The 20,350-nt window shown below is 38.8% G+C and overlaps 1 protein-coding gene across 2 annotated transcripts; it reads left to right on the top strand.

The window, feature by feature from the left end:
- The first annotated feature begins 40 nt into the window (after positions 1-40).
- LOC136240365 (uncharacterized) lies at positions 41-19,793 on the top strand. 2 transcript variants are annotated; one of them, XM_066031319.1, is made up of 11 exons: positions 41-238; positions 6,969-7,133; positions 7,983-8,104; positions 13,841-13,954; positions 14,289-14,354; positions 14,402-14,470; positions 14,998-15,139; positions 15,351-15,444; positions 15,514-15,560; positions 15,616-15,717; positions 18,422-19,793. In XM_066031319.1, exons 2-11 carry the CDS (start codon positions 7,019-7,021, stop codon positions 19,552-19,554), a joined length of 2,004 nt encoding a protein of 667 aa, XP_065887391.1. In that variant the 5' UTR covers positions 41-238; positions 6,969-7,018; the 3' UTR covers positions 19,555-19,793. The 2 variants fall into 2 exon arrangements, with proteins under 2 accessions (XP_065887391.1, XP_065887392.1); XM_066031320.1 differs by lacking the exon at positions 6,969-7,133.
- Positions 19,794-20,350: the final 557 nt, after the last annotated feature.

A 20,350-nucleotide genomic window follows, 5' to 3' on the forward strand; every position in this document is an offset into this window, starting at 1 on the left:
CTTTAGGAATAACTTTTGTTGGTGGTTAGATATTGTTCCGGTAATGGAACACGCAAGCGTATGTGAGTTCCGGTAAACGAGTTATGGTTCCGGTAATCGGTTATTTCGACTCCGCACCTTTTCGTTTATTACTGGTCAGGGAAGGCAGCTATTGACATCAAATTTAAGGTACAGAAGGACGATATCTAGGGGAATACCTCTGCCAGAATTTGTGCCTGAGGAATGTTTACAGTGGAAGGTACGTTCCGTGGTAATAAGGGTGTCGGTAATTGATTGCTTACGCTATATCTGTAGGTGTAGGTGACCTCCCTTGTTTCCCTACTTTTTTCTCCTAATTGAGCTTAAAATTCCTTATTTTTCCTTGTGCTTGTTTTATAAAAACTTTTTTGTAAAATTATTATTACTGGTGAACCTGTGCATACCACATCAAAAGAAATTAGAGCATCAGAGTTAAATATTTTCATCTGAATGCATGCCCCAGCTATCAATTACTGGCTTGAAAGTGAATAGCTACATACTATGCTTTGCTTTCAACTATGTTTAGCCCATTACACAGTGCTACAAATGAAGAGCCATAGGAGAAGCACCTCTGCAGTCACCATGAAAAATATGGACAATTCACGTGCCACAATTACCTGTATCAATTACTGGCTTGTATGTGGCCATTACGCTCTGCTTTAAGCTATGTTCAGCCCGTTTTACAGTGTTACAAATGAAGAACAGTAGGGGAAGCACCTTTGCAGTCACCAGGGAAAATACGGACAATTCCTATAGGGAAGCCATTGCACTAGCTATCCCACATCAACACCTTGAGCTGTCAGCAAAAAGAAATGGGACACAAAGAAGGATAAAGGTAACTTAGGTAAGTCCATGATGAGTGCATTGTACGTACTGCAGTATGCTAAAAGGCACATCTCTGGAAGAAGAGACATCGAACAGTGAAAGAATCAAGCCCATAGCCTTAGCCATTATCGAGTTACACTTGTCTGAAGGCATTAGTCAGTCAGTCAGTTAGTTAAAATTTCCACTAAATATTATTTTAAAATTCCGTAGCAGCTTTTTGGAAGCATTTCAGGTCACACTGAAGACACTTTTGGGCTTGGTTATACTTAACCAATACTGCTAAGGCACCATGAAGTTATTGTGAGGCTGGTTTAGGGTGATATTTTTGGCCAAAAAAGCCCAAACCTTCATGATTCCTAATATACAGTACTACCGTACTGTATGATACTTAGCTCCTTTCTGCACTAACTCAATCTTGTATACATTAAGTGAAATACTGTAGAAACCGTGTATGGCTTTTAATGTTGTTGCTGTGTGTGCGTGTGGGGTGCTAATAGAATAAAGGTACTGTTTGACAATAACAGCATCAAGACTATTTGTTTCAGTCTGGGCTAATGTGTCACTGCTAAGTGCTAACCTAGGTCATTGTAAGTACAGCATGGTTTTACTTGATCCTTAGCTAGGTTTTTAAGACAAATTATTACAAATACTGAATTTGAGCAAATATCTAGAGTGCCAGGTTATGTGTACTTGTTTAGCAGACTCTAGTGTAGCACTTGTAGGAGTTGTGCAGGATATAGAGGAGGTGCTGTTGAGACTATGAATATGACATAATTATAATAATTTTGATAGGCTTCATCAATTTTTGACTTTATTTGGGAAGTAAAGTAAATACAATTACAAAACAGTATTCCTAGAAACTGTGGGAAGACATGCATAGGAAGTCGTGGTTTTTGAAGCCATTGCAAACGAAGCCATATGTCCTGCCACAAAAATTCATTTATTACGTCATGTGATTAGGTGATTAGTGTTTACGTAATAATTAATGGCAGCTGCGCGTACTAAGGCCCATTGCCTTGTAACAAGAAGAAATTTGTTACTATTGTGCGAGTATTATTAAAGAAGACATTCGCTAAAGTAAGTAGAGTAGTTTAGAAGCTTTGTTTACGGGGATTCGGGTGGTTCGCGCGAAACTTAGGCGGCATACGTCATTTGTGGTTTTGTATGGTATGCTAAAGTGTTAGTACAACTTTCTGCGTCAGTTTTTTCTTGTATACTAGTGAGGGAGACCTCTGTATTAGCGTAAAATAAGCGATTGCTTATTGTAGCAGGGCCGCATGTCGAGAAAAAAAAGATTTTTGTACTGCCTGTCGATGGTACAGCAGGTTTTAGGTCCCTTCGCGGTGGCCAAAAGGGGTTTAAAAATCCCATAGCTGTGTTTCAACCTGGCATAGGCTGAAGTTGTGTTGATTGCGCCCTGCTTATGCTGCTAAAGAATAGATTACACGTTTTACTTCACCATAATGTGCAACAAGCTTTGCGTAAACTGACGCCGAAAATATTTTTGCATGCTCTTACAATCGGCTCTATAGCATTATAGTTCAGCATCTAATGGCCGTACAAATCATCATGTAGGTAGAGGAAGAACTGGTCTACGATGTAACGGTGTTTGCTTTCACGTAGCTGTACAAATGTGTTCACAACTGAATTTTAAAAATATCCTTCAAACCGGAAAATGTGAGGTAACCGCCACCTTAACCCATAACAATTCTATTCTGTAATTTTTTTGTCTATGTGCAAGAGGTAGTTGCTGAGCTGTCTGTTTAGCCTCACAGCATATGTGACTAATACTAATACCTGCCCTGCCCTGATTTTCCTGCACAAGTTACACCATCAGTTTCTATATACACACTTTTTGATACTGTGCACATAGAAATTTTCGTAGTATAAAATTTTTACGGTTGCAAACCAAAACAGGATTTTCATGATTTTATTTCACAGCTCCATGCCAATATTGGATTGTTCATGATTTTATTTTCATATATTACATACCTCAAGTTTATTGTGGTTTTCATAGATGCAGAGTTGTCTCATATTTGAGCTCGTGTTACAATGACTACGAGACGGATATAACTCATAACAGCATTTTTCCAAGCAGCACGTAACAGTTAATTACTGTATGTTAAAAAAGAGTTGAAAGCACCACCTATGTCCATTTTAAAGCACTGCTTCAAAGTGGTGTCTCACATTTCTATATTCCCTCTCACCATCTCTCCAACTGGGAGATTCGACATAGTCTACAATGATGATGATTGCTATTTTTTTAACTTTTTAAATTTTCACAGATTTTATTTTCATGGTTGCTGCTATGTTAACCACAAAATCCACGTACAGTAAAATTTCCATGGATATGGTTAGTAGACATGTAGGCACATACAAGTGAATGCTTTGTGATATCCAAGTTTCTTGCTTTAAACAAGTAGAAAAGATGTCAACATCAAGAATTGAAGTTTTGAGACAAAGATTACCAACTGAAGAACACATATATAAAGTAAGTGTGCAAGCAGTTGAATGTGTGCTTAATAGTTAGGGTAGAACACACTAGTGTAAGGGACCATATGTAAGTTATGCACATTTTGCATCGCCACTAGTGTGTGTGTGTGTAGTGTGTGTGAGGCAGCATCCAAGTCATACCTTCTCGGGGTGCCTCACGGGCAGTAACTTCGTTACTGGCTAGCATGACTGGTACTCTTTGGAAGTATTCATATGGTTTCTGTTCTGACTTTGTCAGTAGCCATTTGAACTCTGAAGAGTTTGTACTGCAGTGGTGTTGCGAGCCTTCAGTGCTTGACTTAAATTTGCAATGGAAGTGGAGAATTCTTACTTTATTAGAAAACCAGGTTGCACCCTAGTGGTTTTCACTGTTGAAGTCTTTTTTGTGTGTGGGGTATTGGAATGTCCGTAGTCTTGTTGAGGCAGATGGTGGCTTTAAGACTGCTACTGTTCGAACTGGGAAACATCCAGTAGCAGTGGATAGAAAAATTAAATTTCTTGTGAATGAGTTGAACGTTTTAGGAGGGGGGCAGTGTGCATTAGTGAAACTAAGTGGTTTGGTAGTGATCTGTATGAGGTAGATAGCTTTACAGTATTACATTCCGGCCATGACTTGCCTCAGCCTGGTAATGTATTTCAGCATGGTGAGGGAGTTGCAGTAGTACTCTGATCCTGTCATAACTCAAGCTTGGCGTGATGCAGGGGAGTATTGGTTGGCAGTCAATTCTAGGATTGTGTATGTCCATTTACAGTTTGGTGACAAACATCCGTCAGGTAGTCAGCAATATGTATCCATTATTAGTGTGTATGCACCCACCCATAGAGCTCCAGCTGATGTAAAAGAGAAGCTTTATGATGACCTACAGGCAGTGATTAGTTCAGTTCCATCAAGTGATGTGTTATTGGTTATGGAGGACTTTAATGCAAGGGTTGGTTGTGTGAGTAACTGAGCATCTGAGCCTTTGTGGGATGGGGTAAAAGGAAATTTTGGTGTTGGTAAGATCAATGAGAGTGGTGAGTCACTGCTTTCCTTCTGTGCATTGAACCAGCTGTGTGTGATGAATACCATGTTTGAGAAGAAGAGAATACAACAATACAGTTGGCAGCACCCTGGTACCAAGAATTGGCACTGTATTGACTAGGTGTTGATGCGACAGTCCCAATGCTATTGTTGCACAGATGTCACTGTGTTTCGATCTGCACATTGTTGGACTGATCATCTGTTTTTGTGTGCTACTCTTAGTTTTATCCCTATTGTTCAGCAGAATTCATCATGTAGGAGTCATAGATTCAATGTCGTTCCACTGAAGAATGCCACTTTTGTGTCTCAGTTTACTGATCACGTTGTGTCTTTGGTAAGGAGTAATGATGTTGATGGGTTGACAAAATGGAATATTATTAGAGATGGATTGTTAGATGCGAGTAATACCATGCGGATTAAGTAGGAGACACCAGTCTGATTGGTTTACTGAGGCGGAGGATGTGTTAAGACCATTAATTGATAAGTGTAATAAACTTTTTTCGCTGTGGCTACGGTCCCAAAACCACCAGGACAAACAAAAATTTTTAACACAGAGACGTCAAGTAGCACACAAAGTCCGGGAGTGTAAGAATAGATGGTATCAGGAAAAGGCTAATTCCATTCAAGTTTCACTTTCTCAGGGTAGACCTAGTGTAGTGTGGCAAGACATTCATGCTATTTGTAAGAGTATAGCTGGCCTCCAGCCAGTTCAACCTAGAGCTGTGAGGAAACAAGATGGTAGTTTGTGTTGTGGATTAGTAGAGACGTTTGGTTGATGGAGAGGTCATTTTGAGGGTGCCTTTAATCTGGCCACCATTGATGGTATTCAATCAATGGCAATGAAAGAAGAGATGGGTGGTCCACCTACTGGTGATGAAGTGGTAGCTGCTTTGTTGAGAATCAAAGTGGGGAAGGCAGCAGGTGGTAACGGCCTCTTACCTGATATTGTAAAGTGTTGTGGTGGACAAAGGAAGACGACGTTCCAAGCAAGCAAGATGGTCACGTGACTTAGAAGGATGATGAGGGCGCTGGAGCAACAAGGCAGGCATCACCAAGGCAGCTTTCAGAGCAATGCACTCCAGAGCAGAAGCATTCCCATAGCAATTGAAGAGATAGGTTAACCCAGTTACAAATTCAGTGTCCGCTCTACCAAACGGAACCATGAAAAGATTATGTCGCCAGTGCACAATCCGATCATAAGCAGTAGAAATTCGATCACAGAACTCAGTACCATCCAAACAGGAGTTCCACAAAAAATCAGGAGGATTAGATGGTGAAAATTTTGGAAGAGGAGGGATCTGAGAACATGATGAACAAATATAAAGTTTATTTATTTATTTATTATCTAATTCATCCAAATAGGAAGGGGTGGCACCAAAAGGCTAGTTCATTGTTGGTTTCCATCTGTCTGCCTTCCCCTGGCGAGATACCCACACACTAGCCTCCAAACTTCCGCTTTTGCACTCCTCTTTTCTTTTTTGCACTCCTCTGTCTGCCCGTGATACAGCACTTCATAAGCATCATAACATTCATCAGTGACAACTCCAGCCCCAGCATCAACTCCTTTTCACTCTTCTGTCTTCTCTACTTGCACCGAGGACTCGACATGCACTCACTGAGCGCTTTTGCATAGCTAACAAGTTTTAAACAATTCCGCGGATCCTCTTGAGCCCTGCCTCCAGTTAGTCTCGCGGCACCCAACCCTAAAAAGGGGTTAGGTGCCGCGAGACTAGCCTCCAGTAAGACTTAAGATGGGCACCACAACCGACTGGGAATTGGCTGTTGTCCATCTTTCATCAGTCTACACCATTAGACATCCAAGTCTATACTTCTGAGTAGTGTTGTGCACTGAATGGTTTGACTCTCAACCCACGCTCAAATCTTAAAAGTTATCACGTGATGCTGGGAATTACATAGAAAATTACTAAATTGATGGAGGAATCTTGACAAACTCAAGTATACGTGAATTTTTGATGATACTATTATGGAGCTAGTGCATATTTTGTGTGTAATAGTCACGGGCGCCGCTACTATCAGGCTTGCTTCCTGGGCACCAGCAATGATTGCCTGGGCCTGTGCCCGTGCAGGCCTGGGTGTAGCTACGCACCTGGGACACTACATTAGCATACCAAATTATAGGCCCAGGGATCCTACCATTGTTGAGAACGATCTAAGTGTCCGGAATTAGCAGCTGTCCGGGATTACCCCCACTTACCTTTACCATAAATTCTTACTTATCAAAATACATATCACAGAAAAAGATCGATATACTCTAATAGAACAGTCAGTAATTAGCTGACTGTTCTATTAGAGTATATCAATCTTTTCTGTGACATGCATTTTGACAAGTAAGGATTTAGTATCTTTGCTTCAGCAACTTACTGTTTTTCCATAAAGTGCAAATTTACTAGAAAAACATGGGACTGAGGTATAAATATTGAGCATAATTTGAGTGTAATAGGTAAATATTGAGCATTAATTTAAACATAATAGACAAAATTTCGAACAGTGCAGCATAGCATAATATGTAAAATAATGAGCATAATCAGCCTGTCCCTACTTTGCATGGTCCTTCTATGTATCAAAAATGCTCATTTGTGTTCTCATACAGCGTAAGATATTCAGTGGACCAGTAGATTGACTACCACCATATTCAAAGTGATGAGTAATAAACTCAAGTCTTCGAATGACAGTAGCTCATCCCTCTGGTTTGTAATGCAAGCAGAAAAAGACCTACAAAAATCAGCTACAAAATTTGCTAATGCTAAAAGCAATGGTATGAAAATAATATTGTATATATGTGTTGCAGTAAACTGTCTCCTTTTTAAGTATAAACAACTATAAGACTTTTTAGAATGATATAATGAAAACCAAGGCTGGAGCCATAGTTTTATGTATCATTTCATACACTACCGACCCTGAAGTTGTATTTATACTTCAAAGATACTAGTTTCCAGTGCTACGCTGACTTAGAGAAAATTGTGGGTGTGATTTGTTGATTGGCAATTGGCACATGGTTAGCCACAAGTCTCATAGTACCAACTCATGCAGCTGCCTCAAGTTTTTTCACCAACAAAAGATTCCAGAGAGAACAAAGTGAACTCTGCATTTGGGCTGAAACAGATATTCATATTATCTGGATATTCAGATAATAATTTACTATCCCGAATAGTAATTTGATGCCATCAGGATATTTTCTAATAATTTGAAGCAATCTTATATTAACCTTTTGCTTGATACATAGCTACCACAGTTAAATGTTATTACAAACTTAATTAATTTTCATATAAGTGTTATGTTTGTTTCTATTTTTGTTCTATATAAAGTATTAGTAAAACAATCATGTTCACAGCAATATATACAAGAATGCTTTTATAGTTAGTGATGATGTCATTATCCATAGGATATCTAGAAGATGTTGTTCAGGATATCTGGAGAGTAAAAACTACTATCCGTTTCAGCCCTTAGCTACTCTTCATGCCATTTTTATAAGTGTTGATATAATATCTTTGTAGCTATAATCCAGGGTCCCAGGTCATATTTATTTGATAATTAGATTGTAAAAAATAATGAACATGTTTAGACTGAGCAGTGCATAATGTCATTGCTCTGTTTTCTATTTTAGCAATAAGTTGTTTGTTGCAGTGGACCAAGGGAGGGCATAACCAAGCATTAGTTCAGATACTTGGGAAAGTTGCAGAACTAAACTGGATGTGGGAGAAAACCATTGAAAAATTTGTTGAACAGGTATGGATTAATGTATGTTTATGTTATAGCTAACAGAATACAAATTGACCCGCCATGTAAACCTTTTTACCTATATGCACATCATTGTACAGAGATAAAAATAGACAGTCTGTCAAACCACTTGGTCAGATGTAATGTCAAAGGGCCTAAGGAATATAGAATATAGAATATACCGTAGATTACCTATAAGGGTTATGGTTTTGACTTCTAATAATATCTGCCCTTCGAATGCTAGGAGATATACAGTACATTGTTACAACCCAAGCAGGTAACCATGAATGTATTCAGCTAATTGTTGACAATAATCTTGAAAGGGACTATCATGTCTTCAAAACTACACAAGGTAGGACATTTTGGTAGGTCAACTGCAAAACAGTATATTTGTCACTGCATGTACAAGCATAATTATGGTGTCTTAAAACCTGTTATCTGTATAAACAGCAATGCTATAAGTGGAAGGTTTGGTGGTGAGTTTAGTGAATGGTCACCATTTTCCAAAAATAATCTTTCAAACTAGTACAGCTCAGCTACACTTTAATGTGTATTGTATTAAATTCTTTGAAAACTGCCTGTATGCATGGTTCCATTATGTACATACGTTTAACTTCAACTTGATAATAAATCACCCAAAAACAGCCAAACTGTGAAAAAATGGTGTGGCCTTAAAAATCCTGGGTGAAAAAAGTTGTGAAATCAAAAGTGGTGGCCAAGAAATGGCTAAAATGATGTTAATGCTAATAAATTTTAACAATGCCTGTGTGGCTGTTTTTGTGTGGATTGCACTTCTTTTTGTACTTTATAAGGCCCCAAAACCAGCCCATGGCTGACTTTGAGGTTTGTTTTTACTCACATTTCTTCTTTTCTGTGTTGATACAATGATGATTATTGAAGACAGACTTATAAATGTATTTCATTGCATGATTTAATTCAATATTTGATTTAATTTGTTATGTAATACTTGTCAATAACTAACACTCAAGCAACTAATAACTTTAATATGCCAGACTGAATAATGTACAACATAGCAAGACTTTATAAATACAGGATACAGGAAATTGACTAAGTGATGTCATATCATTACAAAATATATTCATGTGTTGTTACATCAGCAATGTGTGTGCATACAAGTCAGTTCAATATTACACTTTATTACATCTGCCCCTCCTAGCTTTGGCTCGTTCTCAAGGACAATAGCGGTCCGGTGGTCTTCTGTCCTGTATGGTGCTCAGGTCCCAGTGGGTCACCATCAATAAAATGATGTTCTACTGAAGGGGGAGCCCAATCATTTTGAAGAAGCAGTGGAACTGTCTCATCTGAAGTAGTAGCAGCTTGAAGCCTTGGCCTTAGTCGATTGACATGAACTGTTCTAGTTCTCCTTCCATCATGTGATGGGACTTTTCACTGACTGAATGATCCATTTCCCTTCCCATTTGGGATCTAACTTGCCTGCTGTAGGGACAGACAGCCAAACTGAATCACCTATAGCAAAAGTTCTGGAAAGAGAGTGTTCATCATAGTGCTACTTTGCTGTGTACTAGCTTGGGCATTGTGTGTTTCAACAAAATCTCTGAGCTTAGATGGCTTAGCTTGAAGCTGATGCTGAGGTTACATCATAAGCCATACTAGATGGAATTGGCGGCTTGTGGGCACATCTGCCAAACATCAGCTCAAATGGTGAGACCCCAGTTGATGTATGAACAGCAGTACCGTATGCATACAGCACAAAAGGGAGATATTGTTCCCTATCATTTTGGTTAACATAAGCACGCAGCATTTGCAAAAGAGACCAGTTGAAGCGTTCAACTAATCCATCACCAGCAGGGTAGTAAGCTGTTGTTCGTGATTTAGTGACACCCAAAACATCGAGAGTCTGACGTATGATGGTGCTCTCAAAGTTTCTGCCCTGATTTGAATGTAGGATGTCTGGGATACCATAGTGACAAAACACTGTTGTAAGCTCTCTGGTAATGGTTGCGGCTGTTTGATTAGGTATTGGTATGGCCTCTACCCACTTGGTCATGTAGTCTTGAATAACCAAAAGATAACGGTTGTTATGTCGGGAAATGGAAACTTCCAAAATATCTACTGCTACCATCTCCCAGGGCTTGCCAATGGGCACAGTGGTCAAAGGGGCATGAGTTGGTAATGCAGGCTTAGAACGCTGACAAACTAAACATTCTCTGCAATACCTTTCTATGTTTTGCAACATTCCAACCCAGTACCCAACTTGACGTACCCTGGTTGTTGTCTTCTCAAATCCTAAGTGGGCAGCAGATACAGCATCATGATGCTGATATAACAGAGTGGAGCGGTATGACTCTGGGATGAGAGGAACCAATACTGTATTAAGGCTAGGTGATGGTGTATACCTTCGACATACTAACCCATCATGCAAGCACAACTGTGACCAAAGCTGTTTGTATCGAGAGTAAGGATGTGTATGCCATACAGAATTATGAGGTGGGGCCGAAATGTAAGTCCAGCATTGGACATATGCTGAAACAAAGTGTCAAGGTGCTGTATGTGTTCCTATAGATTGGCAGAATGGACAAACAAGTCATCTAAATACGCAGTAACAAATGATAAATCACCACAGATAGAGTTAATAAGCCTTTGAAATGATGAAGGAGCCCCAGAAAGGCCAAACAGCATTCTACAAAATTGGAACAACCCAAACCAGGGCCCAGGACAAAAAGCAGTTTTGGGTTGGTCCTTGCTATGAACTGGTAACTGCCAATACCAACTCCTGAGGTCAAGGGTAGAGAAAACTGCAACCCATCAAGTAGTCCTGGACTTCATCAGGCCTAGGAAGTGGGTAAGCATCCTTAACTGTGCGTTTATTCAGTTCCCGGTAATCAACACACAAGCGTACCTCCCCATTCTTCTTACGAACAAACACAGCAGGGGCCATCCATGGACTAGAACTAGGTTCAATTATTCCCTGTTGCAACATGGTATTTATTTGTTGCTGTACTTCTGCACAGTAATCTCCTGGTATTCTTCTAGGTGGTATTTTACAGGGTCACCAGTTGTGGGAATGAAGTGTTCTGCAACTTTGGTATGCCCGGGGGAGGTACGAAACAGCTCTTTGTGAGCTTCAACAAGTGACAAAAGGGCTGGATCACCACATTCAGGCAGATCATAACTTGAGGTTTTAACATCAAAGATGGGGACAGCATAGTCATCTATAGCTTCCTCAGGTGACTGGGATACACATGAAACTGGTGATGCTTTCATCTTAACTGCTTTAGTTGCTTCAAGCAGTGGCTCCATTTCAGGTGGAAGTTTAGTCACAGCACTATTGTGTATGGTAACAGATGATGTTGTGAAGTCAAGTAATAAACCATGCTTTTGCATGAAGTCAACACCTACAATCACAGGTGTGATTAGTGACCTAACTACAACAAAACAGTGGTCTGCTTTTACATTACCTAGCTGTATGTTTGTTGTGACTTGTCCCAAACCTGAAATGGGCTCCCCAGCTGCTGACATTAACTGCAGTCCCTGTGGGAGTTTAGCTAGTTTGTGGTTAGGTGTAACAAGGTTCTCTCTTACTAATGAAACAGACGACCCTGAGTCAACCATTATCTCAACTACTCTGCTTTCTAGTACACCATTAATTATGGACCCTTGTGTCCTTACTGCTGCTGCAACTACACTACTATAACTAACTACATTACTACACAAAGGGCTCACTGCTTTCAGGGGCGCCCCCAGCCCGTGCGAGACGCCCCTTGTGTGTTTCCCAAACGACAGTCCTTTGCGAGGTGGCCCATCCTTCCACAATTAAACCATCGCTTTAATCTCGGGCAATTACGCTGTACATAACCAGGCTTGTTACAATGGAAACAGAGGAGTCTGGCTGGCTGCTGGGAGGTTCTCTGATTAGTTGCCATGGCGGCCACCTGCTAAGTCAGGGCGGCGACTTGCTCTGTTAGGGCTTCCACACGGTCAATTGGCTGCTGAACAGCTGCTAATTTTTCACCAGGATTCTCAGCATCAATAGTCATCAACAACTTTGCTCGCTGCATCAGCTGCTCGCTGCATCAGCTACCCCAAGTCATTAATCTCTAGTGTTGCACACAATCGCTTGCTTATTTCCAAGGGGAATCCCGTTAGAAACTGGTGCATCACTAACTGTTGGAGTGTTGTCGCATCTGCTGCTGGCATAGCTCGATCTATTTGCCTTTTTAGCTTGTGACAGTATACAGACAATGACTCACCAGGAAGCAACCATCTGTGATGAAAGTCATCCATCGACACAAACCGTACTGGCCCCATTCTCTCCTGGATGCTTTTCTTAGCTAGGTCATAACTTGTTTGCTGCTTTGCGGTCAACTCTAGCCAGGTAACAAGTGCTTCTCCCTCTAAAAGTGTTGGCAATTTATTTGCTTTCATCTTGTCGTTCCAGTCATTTGCACTGCAGCAGGTCTCGTAATGCTTAAACCATTCAGTTGGGTCACCTTCTGAGAAGATCCTGGGCAAACTGATGTGCTTGGAACTCGTTGCAGCTGTGCTAGGGTTAGACATGGCCAACTTCAACTGTCCTCTGCTACCAATGTAATACTCGTCAATAACTAACACTCAAGCAACTGATAACTTTAATATGCCAGACTGAATAATGTATAACATAGCAAGACTTTATAAATACAGGATACAGGAATCATTACAAATATATTCATGTGTTGTTACATCAGCAATGTGTGTGCATACAAGTCAGTTCAATATTACACTTTATTACAATTATAATACTCAGTAGAGTGCACATTTTTTGAGGACTTCTAATAGAACATACATAGGATGTTCTAGAACAATCTATTACTTCTATTGGTAGATCTATCAAATTACAAGTGTTTGATTATAAGCAGATTTCAACTAGAAATTTCATTTATAAAGCAGAAATTAAGTGAAGTGGTCAACCAAGGTAGCAGTGGTTCAATGGTTAAGGATGCAGGTGTTAGGTATGGAGGTCCCTGGTTCGAATTCTGGTAAGTTTTTTTTGTTGACATTTTTGCACACCTTTTTACCCCGCAGTGACTGCTCTATTGGAGTATCTTGATCCCGCGATTTTACCCTTGCTTGGTTTTGCTTTATAACTTTGTCACTGTAACTCTATTGCTATTCAATAGGCACTGCTACGATGATCACCCCATCTACACATCAATTTTCAAGTTATTTCTATACTTGGTTTACCCTGTAGCCGTGACAAAAGTTTGATTTTTTTAATGTGAATAAACGCTCATAACTCCTTGAAGATTCCTCAGATTCACAACAAACTTGGTATGTGAATCCACCGTTATACGCTCTTCATTTGTGCCAAAAGATCAAGGAAATTGAGTTATATGTTTGCATTTTATAGCAATTTTTGCAAAGTGTGCAAAAATAAATTGAAGCCGCTGTATGGCATAAGAAAAAAACGAAGAAATTAAAATGAAACTTTGAACGTTGATATCTTGCAAATGGCTGTTACGAATATGATCAAATTTGTGGTGTGGAATACCCTACCTGGGGGACAGCTATAAAGCTAAAATGGTGCGCTTTGGAGAAGGGACCATGGAGCTATGCACGCATGAAAAAGCTGTTGTTGTTTTTTCTTCCTGTCAATATACTCACGGTGTGGTCGCCGGCTTTCTTGGCACACGACACACTACCGTGTGTCTTGATCACAGTGTGGTTGCTGGCTTTCTTGGCCGCACAACACTGTGTCTTGATCTATTATCCTAACTTTGTTCACAGTACTCCAGTTATCAACACTACCTTAAGATGCTGTTTAAGGCAGAAAAAGAGATAGATGAACACAATAAGGAATTAATGACTTGCTATTCTAAAATGACTAAAGCTAAAAAGCAGGTATTTATGCATACACTGTAGCTTCTTGCCACATTCAAAATTCAGAACATTTGTGCCTTGAATATTTCCTGCTTGTGATTGTCTAGAGCTAATTTCATAATATATGTACCAGATTTACACTGTGAATTATTTGATCAGCTGTTACATGCTGCATTTAAGTTTACAATTATTATTATTATTATTATTAAAACTTTACAGTGGCCAAGACTGAAGGTCTGACAGCAACACGTGCTGCAGCCTTAGGATTACCTAATCTAATTTCAAGGACTTAGACTTAATGGCTTGACTTTGTGACTGACTTAATGACTGATAAGGTGTAATTATTTCTGTGTAGTTTGAAGCATCAAGAAAAAAGGGGGATGCAGCACACATTATGACACGAGAGGATGAAATGAAAACAGTTTAGTTAATCTTATTGTTTGCCTTGTGTCTACAATTATCCTTTAGATGACATCACAGTACACTTCCATGCAGGAGAAAGTAGCTGATAGCGTCAGAAAGTTGGAACATACAAAAGTACATATGTGGCTAAATAATGCACGTGGGATATACGTACATTAAAATTTATCTAATCATGTGCAGCGTTCATTGTATGAACAAAGTGTACAATATCATTCTTGTGTGTATAGCGATACGTACTAGTAATAGCATAGATAAATTTCACGAGGCGAAGCCGAGTGAAATTTACCATTTCCAATACAACAAGAGTGGTATTTATCCCAAATTTCACTGCTACCCATGCTATTCCCAGTTAATACCATACTCGCTGCATATACACATGCTGTGCATTAGCTTTGCTATGTACGCAATTTGTCACTATGTACTAAACACGCGTCGACACTAATTGGCGCTACATTGTTAACATAAATTCTAGCCAATGAAATTGCAATTACAACTTTTTCACTGCTGTCAGTGAAATACGGGATAAATTTCACTGCTACTATTGAGACTTTTGTACGGGCAGTGAAACAGGTATGGTATTAAGTACTATATACAATATGATTATTTGTTGGGTGTAATTTTCTTCTCTACATTGACAACAGGTAACATCTATGAAGGCAGCACTGAAGGAGCAAGCTAATGCCTATGTGAACATGGCTGGAAAATGTCAGACTATCTTTACTGCACAACGAGCTGTGGCAGCAATCATCCCTGATGAAAGCACTTTACTATCAAATCAACATGGTGAGTTTTGTTCTTGGTTCTCAAGATGTGCTTATATGATCCAATTTTAAACTACATATATAATACTGACAATTCAGATGTAACACAGAACTGCATTATACCACTGCCATTGTATGTTAGATACAATCTATACCAAGGCATTGGATATGTGAATGCATTGTCATATGTATATAGGTATATATAATATACAAATACACATATATATTTCTAGTATGTTTTGAGAATATCTCTAAGCTTGTTGACTCAGTCAGTGAGAAGTTAGGATTAGTACCACAACATAATGGAGGGAGTGACACAGCAATACCGTACGTTGTACAACTATAGTACCTTAAAGCAATGCATTATATTATATTGTACATATATTCACATCACAGCATCCCTGCCAGATCTAGAGGAGTAACAATTTCAATTGCAGGCTCTAGTATGTGACATACTATTTAGCATGAATAAGTGCACATATGTAATATATGATGCAGATAGAAATGACCTACCAGTTCCCCTGAGGAGTCCACACTCTTTAAAAGTTTCTGAATCACCATATGAACCAATGTATGTTACACCAAATAGGAAACGATTTGGTGAGTTTGTATCCTACGTGCTTAAATATATACTGTTTAGGCATGCCCATCATTCTCAAACTTATGCCACCATCTTTGGATGTTTGTATTAGACTATTTACATTGATGCTGTAACTTTAAATGGTCTTCTAATCTGCTACATTATGTGCTTTTGTCAATCTATTGGACCATAGGCGGTGGCGGAGGGGGTGGGGGCTAGGGGGCTGAGTCATGCCAAAATTACCCTTCTTGGAGTGGGGCTGAAAACCGTGATAAAGATCGAAATACTCTAATAAAGCAGTCACAGTAATAGAACAGTGTGTAGCGAGCTATGTAAGGATTTTTATATAATTTATCAGCTATAATGCATAGATGGTGAGGTGGGCAACTATTGTTAGCTGGCTGTGACCTTTTTTTTTGGTCTCACCTTACCAAACCAGAGACAATGTAGTGCCTCAGTTCATTTCCGTCCCTGTTCAGCCCCCCCCACTTCCTCCGCCACTGTATTGGACTGCTTTCTGTACTGCTCTTTTATAATTTTTGATTCTATTTGCAGAGTTTTAAAAGTTTTATGATTGCTATAGAATGCTAGTGTAATGCCTGATGTCCACATGCATGTAAAACAATAATTTCTGAATTATGCCAGCATCATTGCCAACCCCCTACATGCTTTCGCATACATGAACAAGTACATGAAAAAAATTGAAATTTTTCAACTAGAGTAGGGACCATAGAACATTGATAAAAAGTACTGAAACAAGTTGGAGTAGTCCATGATATTAAATCACTGTAAAACAAAAGAAGTGTTATATCCCTACTGTGCTCAAGATACCATGGAAATGCACAGTAGGGATATAACACTTCTTATTGTTTTACTGTGATTTAATATCATAGACTATTCCAACTTGTTTCAGTACTTTTATCAATGTGTTATGGTCCCTACTCTAGTTGAAAATTCCAATATTTTCATGTACTTGTTTGTTAACTTCTTTTGTAAATAATTTTATTATGACTGGTGAACCCACACATACTGCATATGAAATAGCACCGCACGCCCCAGCTATATCAATTATCATCTGAAAAGTGAAGTATCCATTACGCTTCGTTGTCAACTATGTTCAACCCATTACACAGCATTTCGAATCAAGAACTGTTTGGAAAGCACCTCCACAATTTACGCATAGCAAAAGAAATGAAGCCGTGCGCCTCAATTTTATTAATTATCATCTGAAAAGTGAAGTATCCATTATACAGTTCACTGTCAGCTATGTTCAACCCGTTACACAGCAATACGAATCAAGAACTGTTTGAAAAGCACCTTTGCAATCAAAATAGCCACTATGAAAAATATGGACAATTTCTGTTTCGAAGGGAAGCCATCACGTGCTACCGCCAAATCGACAGCTTTCTCTGTCAGCAAAAATAAATGTGACACAAAGGAGGGCACCGGTAAGTCCATGAAGAATGCATTGTATGTACTGTGGTATGCCAAAAGGCACCTGTCGGGCTGAAGCGACGTTGAACAGTGAAATAATGAAACCCGTAGCCTTAGTCGTTATCAAGTTACGCTTGTCTGAAGGCATAAGTCAATTACCGTATAACAGGAATAATTCGCGGAAGAAAACATTTGCGAATAATCTACTATTTCCTCATTCAAGAGAAAACATTTGCAATTTATTGCATAAAATAATTAATAATTGGCACGCGCCACAACGAATTACTCTTTTTTTCTACAGATAGGGAACGCTTGACTATATGGCTGACTCTAACATGTTGCGTACTACGCATACTAGTAGCCATGCATGATCACTGTTTTGCTGGAGAAGTAGGCATTCACAATAATGAGCACGGACGATATTTATTTATTTATTTATTGATTAGCAAAACCCTTAGGGTAACACACTAATGTACAATTACATTATTAAGTAAATAAGTACGACCTAGATATGTGACCGGATTTGCGAAAAGGTACCTTTTCCACACATTTGACATACCAGCAAACAAAATAATGTAACACATGACTCCTTATACCAATTAACTTGCTCTTAGTATCAAAATGTAGCCAGATACTGTGGCTACATTCATTGAAAATTTCAAGCAATTATATGGTATGATCAAAAAGTTATGAAGCTTTGAAGTCCAAAAAATAGGTCAAATTTTGTGTGTGAAAAAGGTACCTTTTTGCAAATCCGGTCACATATGTACATCTATAGCCTTGGGGACGGCACTAAAACCGAGGCTAAGACACGCCATTCCGGCACAGTGAATCACTAGGCTGCAATTATGTTTGCCCCACTTAGAAGCACTGGTTATTCACTGTCACTGAAGTTTGCATCTGTTCGAATCACACGCCACGGTCCTGCACCTCACTAGTTATACCGTCATGCATATATAGCAGTTTAGCAAGTAGCAAGGCAAGTAGCTACCCGCTTATGCACTCGTTACATAAATGCTACATCAACTGATCCATAAAAAAACTTTTTAATTGTAGGAAAATTTTTGCAAGAAAACATTCACGAATGCCCATAAAATCACAAAGTTCGTGAATGTTTTCTTCTGTGAATCATTCCCATTATGTGGTACTTACTCAGCCAGTTAGTAGAAAATTCTGTCAAATGAAAAATGTTATAAGTTACATTGCTACCAACTGATGGTGCCAAATAGTAAATAGTAAGTAGAATATGGCACATCAATGTTAATGATGTTTATTCATTTCAAACTTTAGCCACAATGAAGCCAACTATCAACACAGTTACAACACAAACCATTCAAAAGAAGGCAGCAGAATCTTATGAGAGTAAGCGAGATTGGTTTCAATCTCAAAAAGACATGCCAGATTCTAAAGACCAAGAAAATTTATATGAAAGCTTAGGGTCATACAAAAGGAAAGATTCTAGTCATTATGAAGAGACTGAATTCGAACAAAAACTGTCTTTCACTCAAAGCTTTCAAATACAAACACGTAACCCACAATCAGACTATATTACTATCCTAGCAGACACACAGAGAGCTGATTATACTTCGGGGATGACTCGGAGTCATTCTGATTCACACTTGCACTACACTGGTGAAAATGACTATATACAAATGTCAGGAGTCTCCAATTCTCTCCAACTGCCAGTTAGTGGACATTCTCATCATGCCTCCCTTCCAAATATACCAGAAAATCAAACTGACAGTCTTCCTCCAGTTGATGCCTCATCGCCAGGGGGGTCTTCTTCACCAAACACACTTGCTCCTACGTATCAGAAAATATACAGTGAAGAACTGCAAACAGATGAAGAGAGAGTAATAGATTCCAATTACGAACATAATCAGTTTGTGAAACAGGTAGACACTTCTTCAGCTGTTAACCTATGTGTTACTGATAAAACAGCATTACAACATAAACTCCAGTTGTCACGTTCATGTGAAGATATTTCTGGCATAACTAGTAATGGACTTAAGAAACAAGCTCCATCAACATCAAGTTTGGGTATCCCCAGTGACAGTCACCTTAGCATGAAGTCTCATAGTGTCGGCCAAGTGAATATGTTAGCAGCACTCAACAAAGAAGTATACTCCTTCATAACAAATTCTCTACACCCAGAAAGGAAAGAAAAGAGCCAGCCGTCTTTGAGTGAAATTTTTGGAAAATATTGTCAAAATAAGGATACAATGCCTGATGTAACACTCAAAGGTGACAATAGGAGACATTCGTTATCTGGAAAAGCTGCATTCCTTGATGATAAAGTGTTGTCTTCTGAGTGTAGCTCACTTTGCAGTTCTGTAGAGCTTCTTTCCAATAACAGTAGCACGATACAACAAAAGAATGTCAGAACACTGAAGGGCAGTAGCATTAAAATGATGGAGGAATAATTAGCTACTTGAAGTAGTGTAAACTTGAATTTTTACAATACAATATTTTGTAGGTATAAAGTACATGTAAAGCAACATTTACACATACATATTTACATATAGTTTTTTTTTGTTTTTTTTTTACATATTGTATACACAAATTTTAACCTATTAATTACATAATATTATTATGCTGTTTCTTTTTCATTGTAAATTGTACTGGTTGGCAATGACTGAAATATCTAAAGATTTTTGAACTACGTATACAAAGACTCTTCTCAGGAGAATAATGCACTATAGTGTATACCGTAATTCGCTTTACTTTTGTGCAAAAATTTTCGTGTAAAACATTTTCGTATCATTTACGAGAATGACTGCTCTATTAGAGTAGTTCGATATTGCAGAAATTTTGTACAAATTTTGCATACGATTATTATCTCACAACGAAAAAAAAGCTAATTTCGTACTTTGAAATCATCATTATGATGCAGTTGTGTCTTTGACTACTGGAAAAGTTTGCACAGATCATCCTATTTTAGCAGGCACTCATGATCAGAGTTCTGTGATTGAACTCACAAGTTGAATTTTGTAATTTTTGGTACCTATTATATACGGCACGTTGTGCCTTCGTGTGTTTGTTACTTCTACTCTTTTATATTATTGTAATATATCAGTGTTACATAATAGTGCATTCTTGTGGTATAAAGATTTCATGATATTATTCCACATGTACACTGTTTAAAGTTTATTTGACAGCTCTGCTGGTGATATAGAAAAGGATGTAGAAGAACAATGGTGGTGTGAAGATGTTACTCGC

Source organism: Dysidea avara, chromosome 12 (genome assembly GCF_963678975.1).
Source record: "Dysidea avara chromosome 12, odDysAvar1.4, whole genome shotgun sequence".
Lineage (NCBI taxonomy): Eukaryota > Metazoa > Porifera > Demospongiae > Dictyoceratida > Dysideidae > Dysidea > Dysidea avara.

Excerpts from the sequence above, each read along its gene's own strand:
- LOC136240365 (XM_066031319.1), top strand. The coding sequence starts at position 7,019 with ATGAGTAATAAACTCAAGTCTTCGAATGACAGTAGCTCATCCCTCTGG. Across the intron at positions 13,955-14,288 it reads TGACTAAAGCTAAAAAGCAG|TTTGAAGCATCAAGAAAAAA; the intron begins GTATTTATGCAT and ends ATTTCTGTGTAG. Across the intron at positions 15,445-15,513 it reads GGGAGTGACACAGCAATACC|CATCCCTGCCAGATCTAGAG; the intron begins GTACGTTGTACA and ends TTCACATCACAG.